The 19,082-nt window shown below is 35.8% G+C and overlaps 1 protein-coding gene across 1 annotated transcript in view; it reads right to left on the bottom strand.

Annotated features, from left to right (window-relative positions):
• The window catches only part of LOC126187899 (synaptic functional regulator FMR1), a 232,578-nt gene that overhangs the window by 207,678 nt on the left and 5,818 nt on the right, over window positions 1–19,082 (bottom strand). Inside the window, 3 exon segments of the mRNA XM_049929253.1 lie at window positions 14,073–14,309; window positions 18,154–18,230; window positions 18,232–18,318. Coding sequence (XP_049785210.1) covers window positions 14,073–14,309; window positions 18,154–18,230; window positions 18,232–18,318 — 401 coding nt within the window.

The following is a 19,082-nucleotide window of genomic DNA, read 5'->3' as shown; positions in this document are numbered from 1 at the left end:
GACAAAGGCATTAAATGCCTGAAACAAGAATACCAGAGGATTCTTGTACAGAAGAGGCTGTAATCTTCATATTATGGTGTGAAATACAATCTTTGATGCTACACACTGTTTAAGAAGTGTCTGGGATTCTGTGCACGAAAGCACTATCTCAAAATGCTTCAAGAAGACTGTTTTCCACCTGATACTTATAGGAGACATCACACCAGGAAATAAAGTAATTGCAGCTGAACAATGGTAGCTAGTAATGGAGTCAAGAAGAAAACAGTGGATACCTTAGCTTTGATGAATATGTTGAGTGTGATGTTGCCATCAGTCAGTCCATGACAACTGATTAAGTCTTGCAGAAACAGATGGCAGAGAAACAAAAACAAAGAAGACAAGAATGAACTGGAACCTACTCTGGTTCCTACAACACCAAAAGCTACTGAAGTAATGGATACAGTTGAGTTATGTTTTCAGTTCTGAAGTCAACAAAGTAGTGACTAACACTTTAACTAATCTGGACAACACAATATTAAAATTAGGACGAAAGAAACAATTACTGATATGTTTTCAAACCTTTGTGAAGATGGGACTACACGCAGTATGCCACTGTGTTATGTAGGCTAACATGATGTGCAATATAATGGTGGTGTGTTGAAATGACAACCCCTATTCAGTTACCAGCAGTGATTCACTAATGGATATGTTAACAATGATGTTCATTTGTTCTGAGAAGTAATATAAATTACTATTTCAGCACATTTTTTCTACATCCCATGCTAGACGTGGATTTTAGTTGCTCGAGGTTGTGTTCTCATGTCTTTCCTGCATTCCAACTGGCTGATTGTGTGTACACACACAATGTATTTGATACAGCAAATGTTGCCATGTTTAATACATTTTTGCTTCTTATATATCAATGCACAATTTTGAGATTTTTTGATGTGACATGGTCTTTAAAATTGTCTTTTCAATCACAATTTATTGAGACAGCATGTCAACATGCATAGCATTTTGATGTCTCATATTACCATAAATATGGTAACCTCTAATTCCGCATTTTCCACCATCGAACAAATCTAATCATTACCAAATCAGATAATTTTGCTAATACATTTTCCTGCTTATAATATTCAAAATCTCTGGTCCTTGTAAAAACATGCAAATGAGATTTCACCGTACATTCTCAATGGATGTAGCACAAGACTTTGCCCACAAAAGTATTAAAGGTCTTCGAATACTTGTACCTCCGAGGTAAGCGACTGATTACGGTTTTATTTTATTTAATGGAATGCTTCATTTGTTTTCTGTAATTTAAGTGTAAAATAAATACTACAGCATCTACAAACTGTGACACCCATTTTTGATCACAGTAATTTGTCTTCCATGCAAGCTCAAAAGCCAAAATATTCGCGTCCAAAAACATTTTACACTTTGCGCACAAGAACATAACAGCAGCTGAGCTACTGCAAAGAAAATCTAACACGCAACGTTCTTATGACACAGTTAAGAAGAGTTTAACCCTAACACGACAATAAAAAATTTTTCCACCTGTCCCCTTTAAAAAATGAGTAACATGTTGCTATTCTTAGTCATACCTGCATTTACAACCTACAAGAAGTACTATTAACTGATACCTGACTAAGTATTTCACGGCTCTTTGAATGGCAAGTTCTACCCAACGAATTTTGATTTGCGAAACTAAAATACCTGGAACAAATAAGAGATGGAGCACATTATTTTCTGTGAAATATTCTCATGCCCATGGTTTTCTCTTAGTTGGCATAAAAATTGCTTTCTCTTGACATATTTAGTACAACTCTTTCGTACATCTACCAACCAAAATAGGCATAAGTGAATCACCCAATCTTTCTCGTTTGTTTGGCAATGCAGACTACTACATTGCAACATACACTATATTTGCTGTGAAAAGAAGGCAACATCTCAATTTATGAGAGCCTGCTGGGACACCACAGGAGTCTGGTCACGTTGACCTCAGACTGAATGCAATGGGAAGGTGATTATGTTTCTGCAATCCTCACAAAACAGTTTTACAAGAAACATACTGCTAAGTTCTTAGGTGTCTAGGCCTGTACCCCAATTTCTCATCCTGAGTGTGAACATTTATCAAGTTTTCTATCCGATTATATAAAGACGAACATTTGTATTTTTAGGCTATAAATATCTTTACGCAAATAACTACTAGCGTGTACGTATTTCAGTAATTGCAAGTCCGCACACATTTCTATGCATCTTGACTACTTACATCTAAAACAGTAAAAGTCAGCCGATGTCTGGCCACTGATGCATATTGTCATTACTTACTTTAATCATAAGCAATACTATGTGCATTGTAATAGTAATCAAATGCCAGGTTCCACTCTCACCCATACATAGCTTTGTAGTAAAAGTATTCTTACTGAACGTGTCAAATAATGCATTTTCAATTTTAATTGTATGAAGCATTTCAGCATTATTTACTGCCATGTGTCATCGTAGTAGTAGTAGTAGTAGTAGTAGTAGTAGTAGTATTCATGTTCATTGTTCAGCATTTGAATATTCAGCTAATGGCTCTGAACAGGAATTCACCTGAACTAAACCAACAAGAACTAATTTTTTTGAGTCTATATTCATCTCACATTCCTAAATAACTGAATTTTGTGGAGAATACTTTCAAAGGTGCTTGGAAGAGTTTTTGCACTCTCAGCATTATTCCACAATGTCTCTCTGTATGATCACTGATCATTGGTGAAACTGTTTCAGACAGAAGGCCAGAGAACACAGATGAATTGTCTATGTTTATTGCATTCAAGTATTAAGAAGTATGTTCAATAGAATTCACAACTGCTAAGATGCCAAATGATTATATGCTTCGGGTGAATCAATATTTTGCAAATAAAGAAGCAGGATGATTTTATATGACCTAAGATATAAGGGAAATGGGATGAAGCAGTCCAGTGTGCCAATAAAGTAGCAATTTGCCAATGAAGCAGCAAGTTAAAAAAAAACACCACAAATGGCTGAACTGAACGAGTGGTAGTGTTTCAAGGAGGAAGGGGGATAAAATGAAGAAAATGAGTACTTAGATTTTTGGCAATGGATGAACCTATTCTTTGAATGTGAGCTGTGTTTGTATGCATCAGAGTCAAGTTTTATATTTGAGTTTAAACTATATATCGAATGCAGTAATAAACTATACTATCAAACAACTAACAGTAGGGGTTCATTTTAAGGACTCAGTAACACACGTCTCAATTCTTTCTTTTGACTGATGAAGCATTTAACGATCAATGACTTTTTAAATATGAGACCACTGACAGTAAATGTGTACTGCTGCACTACTTATGGAGCTGATAATAGAAGTATAGAGATTTCTGACACAATAAATTCAACACAATGTGGCTTGTTTAAAATTGGTGCTCTGAAAGAATATGGTATTCAATATAACAACGTAAAAGCAATTAGAAGGGATGTGTTGAGTACATAAATAAATGGAAATTATTGAAATCATTCATTCAAGGCACTCTAGTTTCAAACATGTTTTTGAAGTAACCTTTGAAACAGGACACTGCATTGTCTAATTCAATGCAGGGTTTCCTATTATAAAACAAAGTACTTTTATTTGCTGTTTATGAATGAGAAGCGGGTGGATCCAAAGGCTTCATCTCCTATTAGAAACACACTGGAACTCAGCTCCCTCAAGTCACTCTAGAGAAATCCCACTTTTTTCCCTTCTCCAAATCATTTCCCACACGTAAGACCACGTAAAGCTATCACAGGTATGCACAGAAAATGTAAATGCATTTATATATAATTAAATAAATCAGTTGTTGTTGTTGTTGTTGTTGATAGCAGACTTGTTAAGGAGAAGATAACTGAGTTGATTAATATGATTGTAATCCAGTGTTCAAAATATTTTACAACACATGATGCTGAAAAAAGATGGCTTTGCCTTTGCAGGTAAAAGGAATTTTTATGATTAAACAAGCAAGATAGAAAACAATGTTATGCATGCAACAGACACAAACATTAAGTTGCACATTCAGACTTTGAGGACACACTTATAATGCAAGTGGGCCCAGGTTTGATTCCCAGCCAGGTTGGAGATTTTCTCTGCTTGTGGACTGGATGTTGATTTATCATTTCATCCTCATCACCAGTGCACAAGTCACCCAATGTGGCATCGAATGAAATAAGACTTGCACTTGGCAGCCGAACTTCCCCAATGGGGTTCCCAGCCAACAATGCCATATGCTCATTTCCCCCTTTTTTTTGGGTGAACTGTGCTTTCTTAGGGCAGATGAAACAGCTATGAAATCATTACCAAACTTTTAGAGCAAAGAACAGCTTCCAATAAATGATTACTGTTAAGGATAAATGAATGTTTCAGATTGCAAAATATTGGCCTACAAAATTGTCAACTCCTATTGCTAGGGGCAGGCAAAGCCGAGTTTCAACATTCATGCATTACATGAGGTGACTGTAAAACTTTGACAATATTAATATGGCAAATACAGTACATTAAAGTGACACATGACATATGTAAAATGCATATTTTATAGTTGGCTGCACAAAAGTTAACAAGAAAAGAATGGTGGTAATGTTACTGAAATCCAGGCAATGGATGATTAACCCAAACTCACTGACAAGGATGAGAAATGTAAAGAGGCATGACCTTACTGTACAAACAATCACACAATTTATCTAGAGTAGTTTGACTGGAGTAGGGAGGAGGTGGGATGATGGGAGATTGTGCCAATGCTGTTGCTCAAGCACTTCAACTTTTTTCCTTCTGGAATTTATTTTTCCACTGTACTACCATAGTTTGTCATTGTGCAGTTATGAATTTATTACAAAGCTGCCACACCAGGTAAATCCAGCTAGCCAGAATGATGTAATCATAAGAGAGTGCCACTGCAGCTCTACAGCAGCTCAGCAATGTTTCCAATCCTGTTTACGTGCCCCTTGACTGTTCCAACACCTCAACTACATGGCTAGTTGTTACTTTTACACATTTCAATTATCTGCATTCGATCCAGGACCTTATGCTAGTAGCAATTATTTCCAAGTCCTTCAAATTTAAACTTTCCTCTACACAAACATAGCTGGATGTACCTTATCAGAACTACATCATTTAAATTTTCTTTTGAAGTCACCTGGATTAGGAGTTGGAGTTCAATTTTTGTAATTGAATCAACTGATCTAAATTATCTGGCAGCTTTGATATTACATATCATTTCACTATCTTTTAGTGAAGCTGCTTTGTAGACATTTATAGTAATAGTATACAATTCATGTTTATAAAATTTGTGTTCGAACGATGTAAGGCTCCATGCACTGCAACGTGTTAGCTTTCAATTCATTATATATTAGTAGGGACCCGAGAAATTCACATTTTGGAAGAAATAAGACTAAAGATGTAAATTATGTCTCAAAGTGCAAAATTACCTAAGATATGATATTTTGTAGCAAACTGTACCCAGACTGTTTTATCAAACATAAACTGAAGTAGCTTTATTTTCTGCACAAAAAGAAAAAAATTAACCAATTTTGGTTACTAGTAATGCACCATATCTTTTGAAACCCAATTTGCAAAGATAGTACACATAACAACATGTTTACAAAATATAAAGCATGAAATCAACAACGTATCAGTGCATGTGATGCTATGGTATCATGCCAGTTGTGGGCAGTTGACTGTTCTGTATAAGATGCACCCAGTGTAATATAACATAGGACTGAGTCGTGACACCTAGCCTCTTAGAACAAAGAAATACATACATTAACCTGCTAACTGCAGTTCAAGAGTTGATATAATGTTGACACTTAACATGACAGTTTTAGATGGTGAGTGTTTTGAATTGAAGTTTCATCATATACTGGCTGAAGACTGGCATGAACTAACTCATTTGCAACACTGCCAAAATCAGTAAGCAATTCTGTCATACCCATTACTGAATGCTTTGTGTTGCGCATTGCTAGTTATTCCTTCTCTTGTTTTGAAACGAATGAATGAAGATGCAAATCCTTGTCTACAACAGCATTCAGTTATGACTCGCAACATCAAAACTGATCAATGAAACCCACAACCATGCGTGACAGATCACAGGAATAGGTTGTCACCCAGCGAGAGGGAGGCGGGTGTTGTTTCTTCACACCAGTCCGTTCTTCTGGCTGTTTTAGTTCTGGTTTGTTTACAGTTGTGACCAACTGCCCGTGCCTGTATTTTGCACTACAGAGATTGAAAAACAAAACCTGTCAATGTATTTTGACTCTTCTGAAATTCTTCGTCTAACAGAGTTATTTTCAGTTCTACTTGTACACTTCGTGCATTGTCAATTCTAACTGTAGCATTGTTGAGTATGGGTCACAAGACTATGAATGCTAACGAAAGGTCAAAATTACAATTTTGCAGGATTTTAACTGTTGACCTCAGTGGGGAAAAAAATGTCGAGAAACACTTCATATCGAAGAAGCACTCACTTCACCAGCAGGAAAATGCTGCTGCTTCAACATAATCTACCTTTTGTTGAAAGCTTAAATACAGCCAAAAGAAAGAAACAGACAATTCCATAGAAAATTTCTCTTAAGATTTTACAAAAGTGAATATACCAGTCAGAAAGCTCCTCAATCATCAATTTTTTAAAAAATTCAATTTCAAAGTATTAATGTTCCGACTTTTGATGCGGTTTGGTCTTCAGGCACTTAGCATGACATCTTTTTAAATTTGTATATTGATTGTTCACAAACAAAAATTAGGTGCTAATTTCACCAAAATTTATGCCACATTTTCAAGCCTCTACAGGTTCACTAATTCACTAATTAAAAAGAGCTCCAATTTTAAGACAAAATGAAGGTTGTCAATTTTTATATACCTTTAAGGCTAAATCAAAAGTAGCATTTCAAATTTAAATATGCTGATTATGTAAATGCATGCTAAGATCTTGTTTGCAACACAGATAAACTTGTAAAGGCTTAATATCCAATAACTGGGACATACCCTTTAAATAGTTTACCACGTGATTGCTCTTAATCACATCACTGAGCTGATACCCCATATTAATTTCTGAACCTAATGTTAGACTGCAATATTTCACCTTCTCATTGGTATGATGGGTAGATTCTGCCCAGAAACCATGCTTCTCAAAGCTGGGCAAGTTCTGAAGTGGAGGGAGGGTGGAAGATAGGAGTTTAACACTGCATTGACAGTGAGATCATTAGAAACAGAGTATAAGCTTGTATTACAAAAATATGGGGATGGAAATCTGCCATGACTGTTCCTCAGGGAACATCATGGCATTTTGCTCGAGCAATTTAAGGAAACTGCAGTAAAACCAAATCTGGACAGTCAGATACAAATTTGGACTTCTCTCCTCCCTAATATGAGTTCAGCTTGCAGAACACTGCACTACCTCACTCGGTAATACACTATAGGGCTACTTTGTAAATAATTTATTGTTAACTCATTTTGAGTGCCCACACTGCACCATAATGGAATTCACTAAAAAATGAATTCTTTTATGCCGAATTACTAACAATGATTGCAAACTTCCGTGAGTGCTAAACATAGCACATTCCTATGGTTTATGGTCAACTGCCTAGCAACCGAGTACTGCTGTATAAAAAAAAAAATGACTATTTCTCGTCAAACACTGTTTCACGTTGGAAGATTCTTTGAGGCGAGTTTGACCACATAAATGAACTGACATTTTTTCAGTATTCAGTCCACAGAAATTTGTTGCACTTCTCCATGCAAGCCTCCTGTCTGCATAAGGGCTTAAAAGTATATTCAATTGAATCTGCTTCCTATAGTCAAGCATTTGTAACATACCCTTCCACACTTTGCTCTATTATAAACTAATTCTTCAAACATTGGAAAATTCTGGACGGAATGTAAAAATATTATGAAAAGGAAAGTTGCTACTCAGTATATAGTTGAGATGCTGAGTTGCAGAGACATAAAACAAAAAAATTGTCATAAATAAAGCTTTTTTCCATTAAGGCCTTTGTCAACAATAGATGACGCACAAGCACACCTCACAAAAACAACTGCAGTCTCAAGCAACTGAAACCACACTGAAGTGTGCCTGAGACTGCAGTCTATTGTTGACTAAGGCCTTAATGGTCAGAAGCATTATTTGTGACAGAATTTTTGTTGTGCCTATTTGCGACTCAGCTTCTATGCTATATGGTGAGTAGCGACTTTCCTTTTCATAAACTTATTCTTGATGTCTCAAGATGTGTCATATCAACTGTATAAACATTAACTTGGAAAACAGTAACTGTTGAACAATAATCTCAATTCAGCACGCCTTGATACAGAACATATAGAATTATTTGAATCAAAAATTGGAAACCTTATCCAGTAATTTTGGAATGTGGTATAGAATGAGTTACACATCATGAAACTTTTGAGGGAAAAAACTGTTAACACATCACTTTACTTTGAACTGGAAAGAAGGAAACAATTCAATTCACTATTCTCGTCAGTATATTATATTTTGGAAATCAATATTTTACATTTTATCAACCTTGTGTTCTGCATCTACTCTGAAAACAAAAGATTAAAGAAAGTACTTTTTCATACTGATCATACAGTTTTAATTCTAACATGTCTCATCTCATGGTGAAGCCACATCAAATGACAGTTCAGCCAGTTTCTTAATATGCACATTACTCTAATTTTCAGATATTCAAAGATTCCCATAAAACATGTGGAATTTCTTCTGTCTCCACTTTAATAGATACTGACACACACATTGCACTGTTTTACACACCTATGGCAAATGAACAGAAACTGCATATTTTTATGAACAACCCACAAAATGGAGTGCATTTCAAATTTTCATACCTCCTGAATTACCACACCCAAAAATCTCACAACTAAGCCTATACTGTTAGAAGTGGTTCACCAATATTATAAGAAATTAGCTTTTAACAGGTTTTCACAAATCGCTAATTTTGTACTTTCACTGCATTACCACTAAAGAAAGATGTGTTCAATGCTTTTGTAATTTTAATCACACCAAGTAAAATTCATTAATTTCAACAGTGATAGGAAAAGTTCAGATTGAATAGGAGAATATAGCATTGCCAAATTTTTTTTTCCAAGTGTGATAGGGATATCGTGGAAGCATATCAGTCAAAGTACATCAATCTGTTAACCGATTACCTCGAACTGTTAGCTGAAATGTTACCTTTCATTTAAGCATACACTAAATGTGCTAAGAGGTTTTTTTTTACTTAAATGTCAGTTTGAAGCAGAACTGACAAAAATATTAAAGATTTAAATGTAGACTTTCTTCTTTTCCATTGCAAATTCTGAAGGTGGCCAGTGTATGGCTGATCATGATTAAAAACATTGTCATTGTGTCTAGAAGAAAATTTGTTACTTTGAGAGTTTTGAGATTCTTTGATGTTCTTCAAATGTGTATTTTAGTTTTGTCATAATGCAAAAATTCTACATCTATTGAATAACTATTTCCTAAATTTCCTGACTGCCAGATTCTTTTATGTTCAGGAACTGCACTCTCGAGCCAACAATCATTTTATGATGGTCCTAGTGGACACACACACACACACACACACACACACACACACACACACACACACACACACGATGGGGGGGAAAAAAAAACCATACGACACAGCTCACAAAAAATTGTGACAACATAAATTATTTCAAATGAGAAGCCGCTTAACACTTACAGAACACACACATACAACCCAGAGGTTAAAACACTTTCTTCTGGATGCTTTTGTTATAGTACCAAAATTTTCTGATTTTTTGCAAAAATATCTGCTGCTAACTTTTAAGAAGAAACTTTTTTCAATCTTTGAACAGAATTGACTGATTAAGATACTTGTCTCTACAGATAATGTTTTTATTTTTTCATTCTATACTGCTAATTTTGCAAATCTGATTTTAGTGCAAAACCAGTGTCCGCTTTACATTTCCTTTAAAATATAACTTTCTCTGTGTGCCTCAAATGCACTTATAATCACCAAGGAACAAGATTATCCAGTTAATGCCTCTTTAGTCCAGCATTCAAACTAAAATGTTAAGTGCAATTACAAGACCATCAGTTAAGAAATTCCTGTAATTCCACCTTCTGGAAATGAAATGCGTCTGCAGCTGGCCGAAGACTTGAAGGAGAAGGAGAAGAAGGAGGAGGAGGAGGAGGAGGAGGAGAGGAAGAAGAAGTAAAAAATATCAACAGGCGTAATTTTATTCAATAATTTTATTTAGTTACCTGTTTCAGTAACTGGCCCCTAGTGATCCAATAAGAAATTAACTTGGGCTTATCTACTTGCCTGCAAAAAGAACACTGATTGACCTAATGCATCCACAAGGGACGAGGGGTGGTGGGAGCCTTCAATCCTCATGGAATCCGACTACAGACTATTCACCATAGTAATCTCCCATTCTTCTAGCACTGAATACTGAAATGCAAGTTTAATACTGCTGATCCCATCGGGAAATACTGTGACTTCAGCAATCACTGTGACTTCAGCAATCACTGTACATCTTCAGTCTTTTGGTCATTTCACTGTCCACAGGAAATTATGCCAGTTCCTAGTGAGGTGGCAATTTTGGCACTGTTCTGCCATTAAGATGGATGCAAAACTTTTCAGAACCATGCCAAAATAGTGTCTTCAATATTTTCAGCCATTTCCTCATACAGCCCTTACCAAACAACAGATCACATAATGCAATCTAACAGTAATTTACCATTTTCTGTGAATGAAGAAGACTTGTGATGACTTGCTGAATACACATTCAGTTTTATACAGCAGAGTTGTCGCACCTACTCGAGAACACAACCATGCTATAGTGTAACTGTGTACATTTATACTTTATCTTGGGAGCTAAACACATCAATTAAAGAAGGGTAACAGTGTTTCCTGTGGTAGAGGATAGGAAAAATACTGTAAAAGGTGTCTTCCCAGGGATTGCAAACTAACCATATTGGGTGCAACACAGTTCCAAAGTCAGCCTTGCTAAGAATTCTTCCGTCCAGCTGGTGTGACTGCATAATAAGAGGACAAACTGAAGAAGTTAGGACCGCCTCAGTTCATTCCTGGACTGTTAAAAAGTGTTCCACCAGCCAATTTGAGGGCAGATTTGGGAAATTTCCCTCATTTAGTCTAAAACTGGTTCTGGGTTACACTGATTCCAAGTAATTGTTCACACAGGAGAGCTGTACAAACATACCGTCATTTGACCATTAAACAGACTCCTTTATGGACAACATAGTAATAAGCATCCCTTGCATGGAGAAACAATACTCAACGGCACTGGCCGTCTTTTTAGCTTTGATGTACCATTAATCACTAGCCCAGCACAATGTCCAAAGCACCTGTAAAAAGTGCAGGTGACTACTGTGTATATGAAGGGCAAAAGAACAAGAAACCCTAACTCTGGTTTGCTGAGAATATATTCTCAGTTCGAGTATAATAATTTTGAGTCTGAGAAGACTACGTCCACTAATCACCATGGTTTTAGAAAGCACTGCTCGTGTAAAACTCTGCTTGCCCTTTTATCACGATACAATGTGAACTACGGGTGAAGGGCAACTGTCAGATTCCATATTTTTAGATTTCTGGAAAGCGTTTGACACAGTACCTTTTTCCGATTATTCTCCATACACATAAATGATTTGATGGGCGGAATTGGCAGCAATCTGTAGTTGTTTGCTGATGATGCTGTGGTACACGGTGAGGTGTCAAAGTTAAGTGACTGTAGGAAGATGCAATATGAGTTAGACAAAATTTTTTAGTTGATGTGAGGAATGGCAGCTAGCTCTAAATGTTAAAAAATATAGATGAGTAGGAAAAAAAAAAAAAAACCGTAATATTCAGATACAGCATTACTGGTGTCCTGCTTGCCACAGTCCTGTCACTTAAATATCTGGACAAAACGTTGCAACGCAATATGAAATGGAACAAGCATGCAAGAACTGTGGTAGGGAAGCAAAATGGTCGACTTTGGTACAGTGGGAGAATAATAGGAAAGTGTGGTTCATCTGTAAAGAAGACCATATATAGGACACTACTGCGAGCTATCCTTGATTACTGCTATACTTGGAACCTATACAAGATCAGATTGAAGGAAGGCATATAAACAATTCAGAGGCGGACTGCTACATTTGTTACTGGCAGCTTTTAACGGAAATTCAAGTGCCAAGGAGATCCTCGGGGAACTAAATGGGAATCCATGGAGGGAGGGCGACACTTTTTGAGGAACACTGTTGACAGAATTAACACAACCATCATTTGAAGCTGACTGCAGAACAATTCTGTTGCCTACAACATACACTGTGCATAAGAACTATGAAGGTTAACATATGAAAAATCTGGGCTCATACAAAGCCATATAGACAGTCATTTGTTTCTATTTGCAAGTCAAATAGGAAAGAAAAATGTCTAGTAGTTGTACTGGGTACCCTCCACCAAATTTTTTTTAAGTATCACTGCAGACACAGAGCCAAAAAATTTAGCTTTCAAAATATTTTATTCAACTTTAGTTACAATAATCAATAATAAAAATAGAAAGGATGGGAATATTACAAGGAAACCGTTAACACAGTCAGGTGTGAAGTATGGTAAGCAAACAAAATGTCAACAAAGAGAAACAAGTTTTTAATAAAGTTGATTCCTCCATTTAAATGTTTTTTGTTGCTTATTTTTGTTGCACCCAACAGAATTTTCTTAATTGTTCAGAATTTTTACATTACAGATTTGTAATGTCAGTGTCAGCCTAACATTACTGGAATATAATAATTTCTTTGTCAATATTTTTTATATACATCTCTTAACTTGCTTGTTATCCTGGATATAATTATGTTACAATACAATTTCAGATTACTGAAAAAACAGTAGCACTGATATTTATATATTAATATCAGAAGATTGCATTCGCTACTATATATGCAACACGTTTGGCTTTCGCAGTAACGTATCTTGAATGTACTAAATGAAGAATTATGAATCCTTATATTAGTTTTGTATACTTTCTACCAAAATTAGTACTTGGGGCATGGCAATATTGGAACTCACTGGATCATCAGCTGTATCAATAATGCCAATGTTAGGATTTTGTCTCCTCCCTGATAAATTTCTGCCGACATCTGTCAGCCCATTGCTGCACTTCGAACTAGATACGGATTACTTTGTTGCTGGAAAAGGTACAGACTTTTTAACAATACTCTGGCAATTTGAAGACTTCGCAAAGAAACTGACTCCATTAAGTTGTGTGTACTAGACTGCTGATCTTAATATACTTCCTTTTGCTTTACATATAGAATGAGTGGAGACAATACATGAATACCTAGAGGAAGTGCTTTAGAGTCTTCTGCTTCACCCATTAAGTGTACGACAATCACTACTCTGCAGTTAATCTTCAAGGCTTATTAACCATCTTATCAGAAAACCGAGTTTCAGGTCTTATTTAAATGAAAAAGCAACAGACAGACAGTTAACTCCACTTTGTGTAAGAATCAAGCTTTACAGATTTATACTAAGACAAGAATTGGCATTTTATCCTGTATCTTCTACAGTGAATTGTTGGCTGCAGATGAGATAGTTACTCACTGTACTACTGAAATTTTGTGTTGCAGTAGCTGGAACGTTCATACCACTAATACATTAAAAAAAATTGTTACACTGCCAAAACTCTGAAGTCTTCCCTCAATATGCTTCATACTGTATGCTTAGAAAAGGACACCAAAAAATCTTGTGATTAAGAAAATACACAATATTCATCTGCACACAGCTCAACAGTGAAGTTTTATTATTACATAAATAACCACATGGTACGTACTGTCAGAACAGGAAAATTTACACTTTAACATGAAAATAAACGTATTAAGTCAGCAATAAATTTAAATGTAGTAGAATATAATATGGATTTGATAACACTACTAACAAAAGTAAATTTAGGATCATCTACTTCTTTCAAACACACAAATGACGTAATTATTTACAGACATTCAACTGTTTAGTTATTTACCTTTAGCATGAAGAGCTGTACACCAATTTCTGAAATAGGGTAATACCATAGGACCAACAAGAAATTTGCTTTTACTCACCCCCCAACATTCTGCAGCTTCGTAGACTCAAGTTGCCTAGCTGCTTCTTCGGTGCGTTTGAGCAAGAGAACCTTCTGTGTGAGGTTCCGAAAATGCATTTCTTGAAGCATCTGAGATCTTTTCTTTGATTGTTCACTTCGAGAAATAACACTAAGAACCCCTCGCTCAGGAACATACCGACAAATAGCAGCCTCAATAGCCCTCTGGAACTCTTTATGTGCAGAGTCCATTTTTGCACTGTAAGTATTAATCAATTCCTTCAATAATTCAATAACAGACTTTAAAACTATATTAAAAAATCACTATCTTACACACACACACACACACACACACACACACACACACACACACACACAATGGCAGAGAGAGTGCCTCCCCACTATTTCAACAGACTAATTAACAAAGGAAACTCCAACTATTTCTAAAACGTCTGTAGCAGGCCTACCACAGAGACAAATATTAGGAAATTGACTGGTCTAATCTTCATCTAAACTTTGGACAAGTCCATAGCCATTTGAAATTATGGCGTCTTGTAAAAAAAAGTGGAATACAATTTACGTCACATATAGGTTATTGGGTTATCCTCTTGCCACAAAAGTAATTTGAACATGAACTTAATCTCAACACGTGAAGCACTATCTTATTTCTTTTTAGCTGTAGAAATATTACTACCTTGTAAAATTGTCGATCTCCAGCCATTCACACTCCCTTTGGTGCACACAATTTCCTAAACAGCAAGGGGGATGGCACAATCAGTTATCCAGTTTTAACCATAAGCACCTTGGCTGCAATAGTTTTTATTTCCAGATTTTTCTTGGCTCAGAGCCCAGCACAATGACACTATCTTCTCTTTGCGCAAGATAAAAGTTTGTCATTAATACTCTGGACTAATTCATCTGTTGAGTAAAGCCCCTGAATGGAGTTACTGCTGAATTTAGGACAATTTTTGGCACCTGATCAAACTTCACCTGCTCTAGCACCATCAGGATTAAATGAACTTTGACAAATTACTGTACATTAATTTTAGCAGGCACATCCTCTGAATACAGATGAAGTTTGCCAGCTAAGGATATATGACAGCTACTGTTTTAGACAGAATTGTAGTCTGCCCTCTTTAGGAAAACATTATTACCGAGTCTGGTTACACAAACCACTTTAACAATAAGAAATACTAAGTGGAGGAAAAAACACACACACACACACACACACACACACACACACACACACACACACACACACACACACACACACACTCACTCTCTGGCTTTGCACCACGATTCCTTACATACTAGCAATACAAAAATGCCTGTCACAAAATTTTGTCCCACACACATTTCCAACAGTAAATAGACATTAAAGATTGACAATCTGGCAACACTAATTACATAAACACTTGCACTTATGCACTTAAAACACTGAAATGGAAATACAATAGTTTTCATTGTTCAGCTTTAAAAGAAGCCTTTTGCACATCGTGGATGCAAATTGTTCCATACTACTTTATCTACTAGATTCCAATCTAGTTATCTGTGTAACCCCCCCCCCCCCCAATGGCCCCATCAATTACTACCATCTATTATTCTTAGTGCGTTCAGGTCCAACGTATTTCATTAGGGCCTTACATCTTCAGGAGGGTTTGTAACAAGCTTTGCAAATGATTTCCAAACTTTATTACCATTTTGTAAGTATTATCACCATGGACCCAATAATTATGCCTTCCAACACCGAGTCTGACAAGCGCATGCTGTTTAGTAAGTACCTCCATGTGCTGCTACAGCTGCTGCTTTCACCACCACCACCACCACCACCACCACCACCACCACCACCCCATCATCATTGTCAATGTAAATTTGGAAACATCATGTCCACTGTCAATAGGGAAAAAGTATAATTCAAAAGCTGACATTTCATAGCTAGCAGTATCGGGATAAATCAAGTAGAACTGAAGCTAAAAGAGGTGACGCACAATAGATGCAACAGCCTGCTGCGACTAAAGACGTGTTAACCATGAACTGGCAAATAAAAACAAGTACGCCTAGACACAGTTGACGTCATCGATGCTAACCTAATACGTTATCCACTGCAGCAGCTGTGCAATACTATTCCTATATGCTGACAGAGGTAGTTACCGTACATGTGATTCTTGTGTTGCCCGATTGGCCAAGCTTTAATGTCCATTTACTGCTGGAAATATGCGCAGGGCAAATTTTTGCGACATTTTAAGTATGTGAGGAATCGCGCTGCAAAGTCTGAGAGCGCAAACTTTTCTTCGCCCTATACATCCTGCACTCTCTTCATTTAGAAAGACACTCGATATGCAATTTCATTCGTATGCTGGTATCTAATAATAATGTGAATCTTTTGAGTATGAAGTGTACTAGTACGAAGATTATTTGTTACCATGGACAATATTTCAATAATGAAGATGATTCATGGATTAAAATATTACAGAACGGTATAGTCAACTATGCAGGTAATTGCACTCACTAAGTGATCATGTTATAGGAAAAGATTTTTCATCAAGGGTTGTGCATTTACACACTAGACTGGCCAATTAAACATTTTGAAGAAATGTGTCAGAGCTTTTACCTGTGCAATTTTCACATGATCTGCTTTTGCAAAACTTGGCAACGACATTCTTCCTTTTGATACCGAATTTATTAGTAGTACTTCTGCAGCAGCTACAAAGCATGGCAAAAATTGGTGGCCCATGAGTTCCTAACAAAGTCTCTATTTGTAATTGGGAACCTCCCATCAGAAGCAGGTGGAAAAATGCTTTTTACTGTTACTTTAATGATTCCCCCCCCCCCCCCCCCCCCCGACACACTACTCATGAAGGAATGACTGGGAAATAGTCAAAGCAGTTTTATTAACCCTCTCCCAAACCCCAAGTGCAAACTGCACAGCAAATGTGTGTATACCACTAGATTACTAAATGACACAAACCATTTTAATTAAAAAATAAGTGACCTTTCCACATTAGAATACAATAATCAAATTTTATAAAATCACATTCCACTCAATTTCAGTATAGTAAGTGGTGAGAACAATTAAATTGTTTGTACTTGGCATAACTTAAGAACTCTCCAGTCTTTCCTCTATTTTGAGTTAACTAACAGAGAATCTGGTTAACACTTCGTTATCATTAATGAAAAGCTTGGGAGGAAATATTGTACTAGTAACTCATTTCTAATGAATATTAGGAGTTTATCCAAAATTGGTTCCAACTCTGGCTTCAACAAGACAGATTTAAGATTTCAATATTACGGACTACTGTTAATGTTATCATTGCCTCATTATTTATAAAGAAATTATTTCTGATTATCTGATTTGACCTGGAGACAATTAAAAAGCTGCCTGTACACATCATTCTGGGACTATTGAGCAATTAAGAAAATTGCTGACAAGAAGTCTTACACTGACTACAAATAAAAAAAATTATGGACACATTTCTTGAAGAATTTAAATAATTTTCAATAACAACTGCTATCTGAACTGCTATGAAAGTAAAGAATTATGAAATTGTTTTAATAAATAACAATTTGTACTTGTACTACTTTTGTTTGATGTTCATTACTACTCTGTTCTATATACTTGCCAGGCAAACAAAATACCAGATCAATAACTTCAGTAGAGTACACAATGCTTTGAGTGTTTAAAAACTAGGCATATATACAATACTAATAGAAACATCTCTCTTCACCACCAAGGTATTAATTGCAATAAAACACCAAAGATTAATTCAAGCCATTAAACTTAACAAAACTGAAGAGCGAATGTGCAAGTGAACATCTGTAACCCGGCAAATTCGTGTACATACATCAACCATGACCCATAAGAAATTCATTTTATAACTAACAAATTACATAAGAGAAACTTTTGTTAAACTTTGAAACGAAACAAAAGTGAAAATAAAGTGAGGAGAAGTGGGGTCAAATAAGTGACTATCAAAAAGAGAGAGAGAGAGAGAGAGAGAGAGAAAGAGAGAGAATTCTTCAACAACCAATAAGACTTAAGGTATCTTTCTGACAATAATATTTACTCAGGAATTTAAAAATCAAAGAAACTTGAGTTAACTTACTACTCCCTTAGTTCTTCAGGTACTTCAATTTCGAACTTATGGAAAGTACTTTTACTTATAGGAGGATTTGGGTTTTTTCGGCCTTAGTCTTTCACTGCCCACTATTTCCGTATAGGTACTCTCCCAGCCAAGATACTCCACTACATGGAAGTCACCTTTTATCATCTGAAATTCAAATACACAAAAAAGAAATTAAAAATTTGATTGATAATCACTGAAGGTAGCAGGACACTTCATTGCCAATGTTAATTAAAGTTGAGTGAGATACCTACCGAGGCTTCTAAAACGAAAGTAACGGTACTAACAACCATAAAGTCACAGAAATTTGGTATGCATTTCTATTAGTATCTTAACTTTAATTAAGCCTGACTACAGTATCCATACATATTATGTGTGAAATTAGTATATTTTGTTTGGCTAAGAAAATTCCAAAAAAGAAACCCTAATGGTTTTCCAAGACTATCACATTTTGAATCAGGACTTGAAAAATTTGGTGACAGGTTTTTTGGTGGCAATTTGTTTAGCCACTGCAGTCATATTCCATCACATGTAACAGATGATACTAGGTATCAAGCTTTTTGTAGAGAGCTTTTAACAGGATGCATCAAATTATATACTTCCATGGTATGCACATATAAATGTAAAGACAACAAAATATGGGATTTAAACATCAAAAACATTTACTTCAACATGGTGACTTCATTTTGCTATTATCAAATCACAGCATGCAACATGACATCTTGGAAAAGTTACATTAATACACAAGCGTAACAGAATGATCTATTACAAACTACACAATTATGAATGATAATCTGAACTCAGTATTCTAAAAGGTGTTGCCACACATCTATAACACTGAGTTGAAGGAAAACTAACTGTACTTCACAATATTCCAGTCTAACATAATTAAAAAATTACAGGTTCATAAA

This window comes from Schistocerca cancellata, chromosome 1 (assembly GCF_023864275.1).
Source record: "Schistocerca cancellata isolate TAMUIC-IGC-003103 chromosome 1, iqSchCanc2.1, whole genome shotgun sequence".
Classification (NCBI taxonomy): Eukaryota; Metazoa; Arthropoda; class Insecta; order Orthoptera; family Acrididae; genus Schistocerca; species Schistocerca cancellata.
This window is presented reverse-complemented; position numbering and strand designations above follow the sequence as displayed.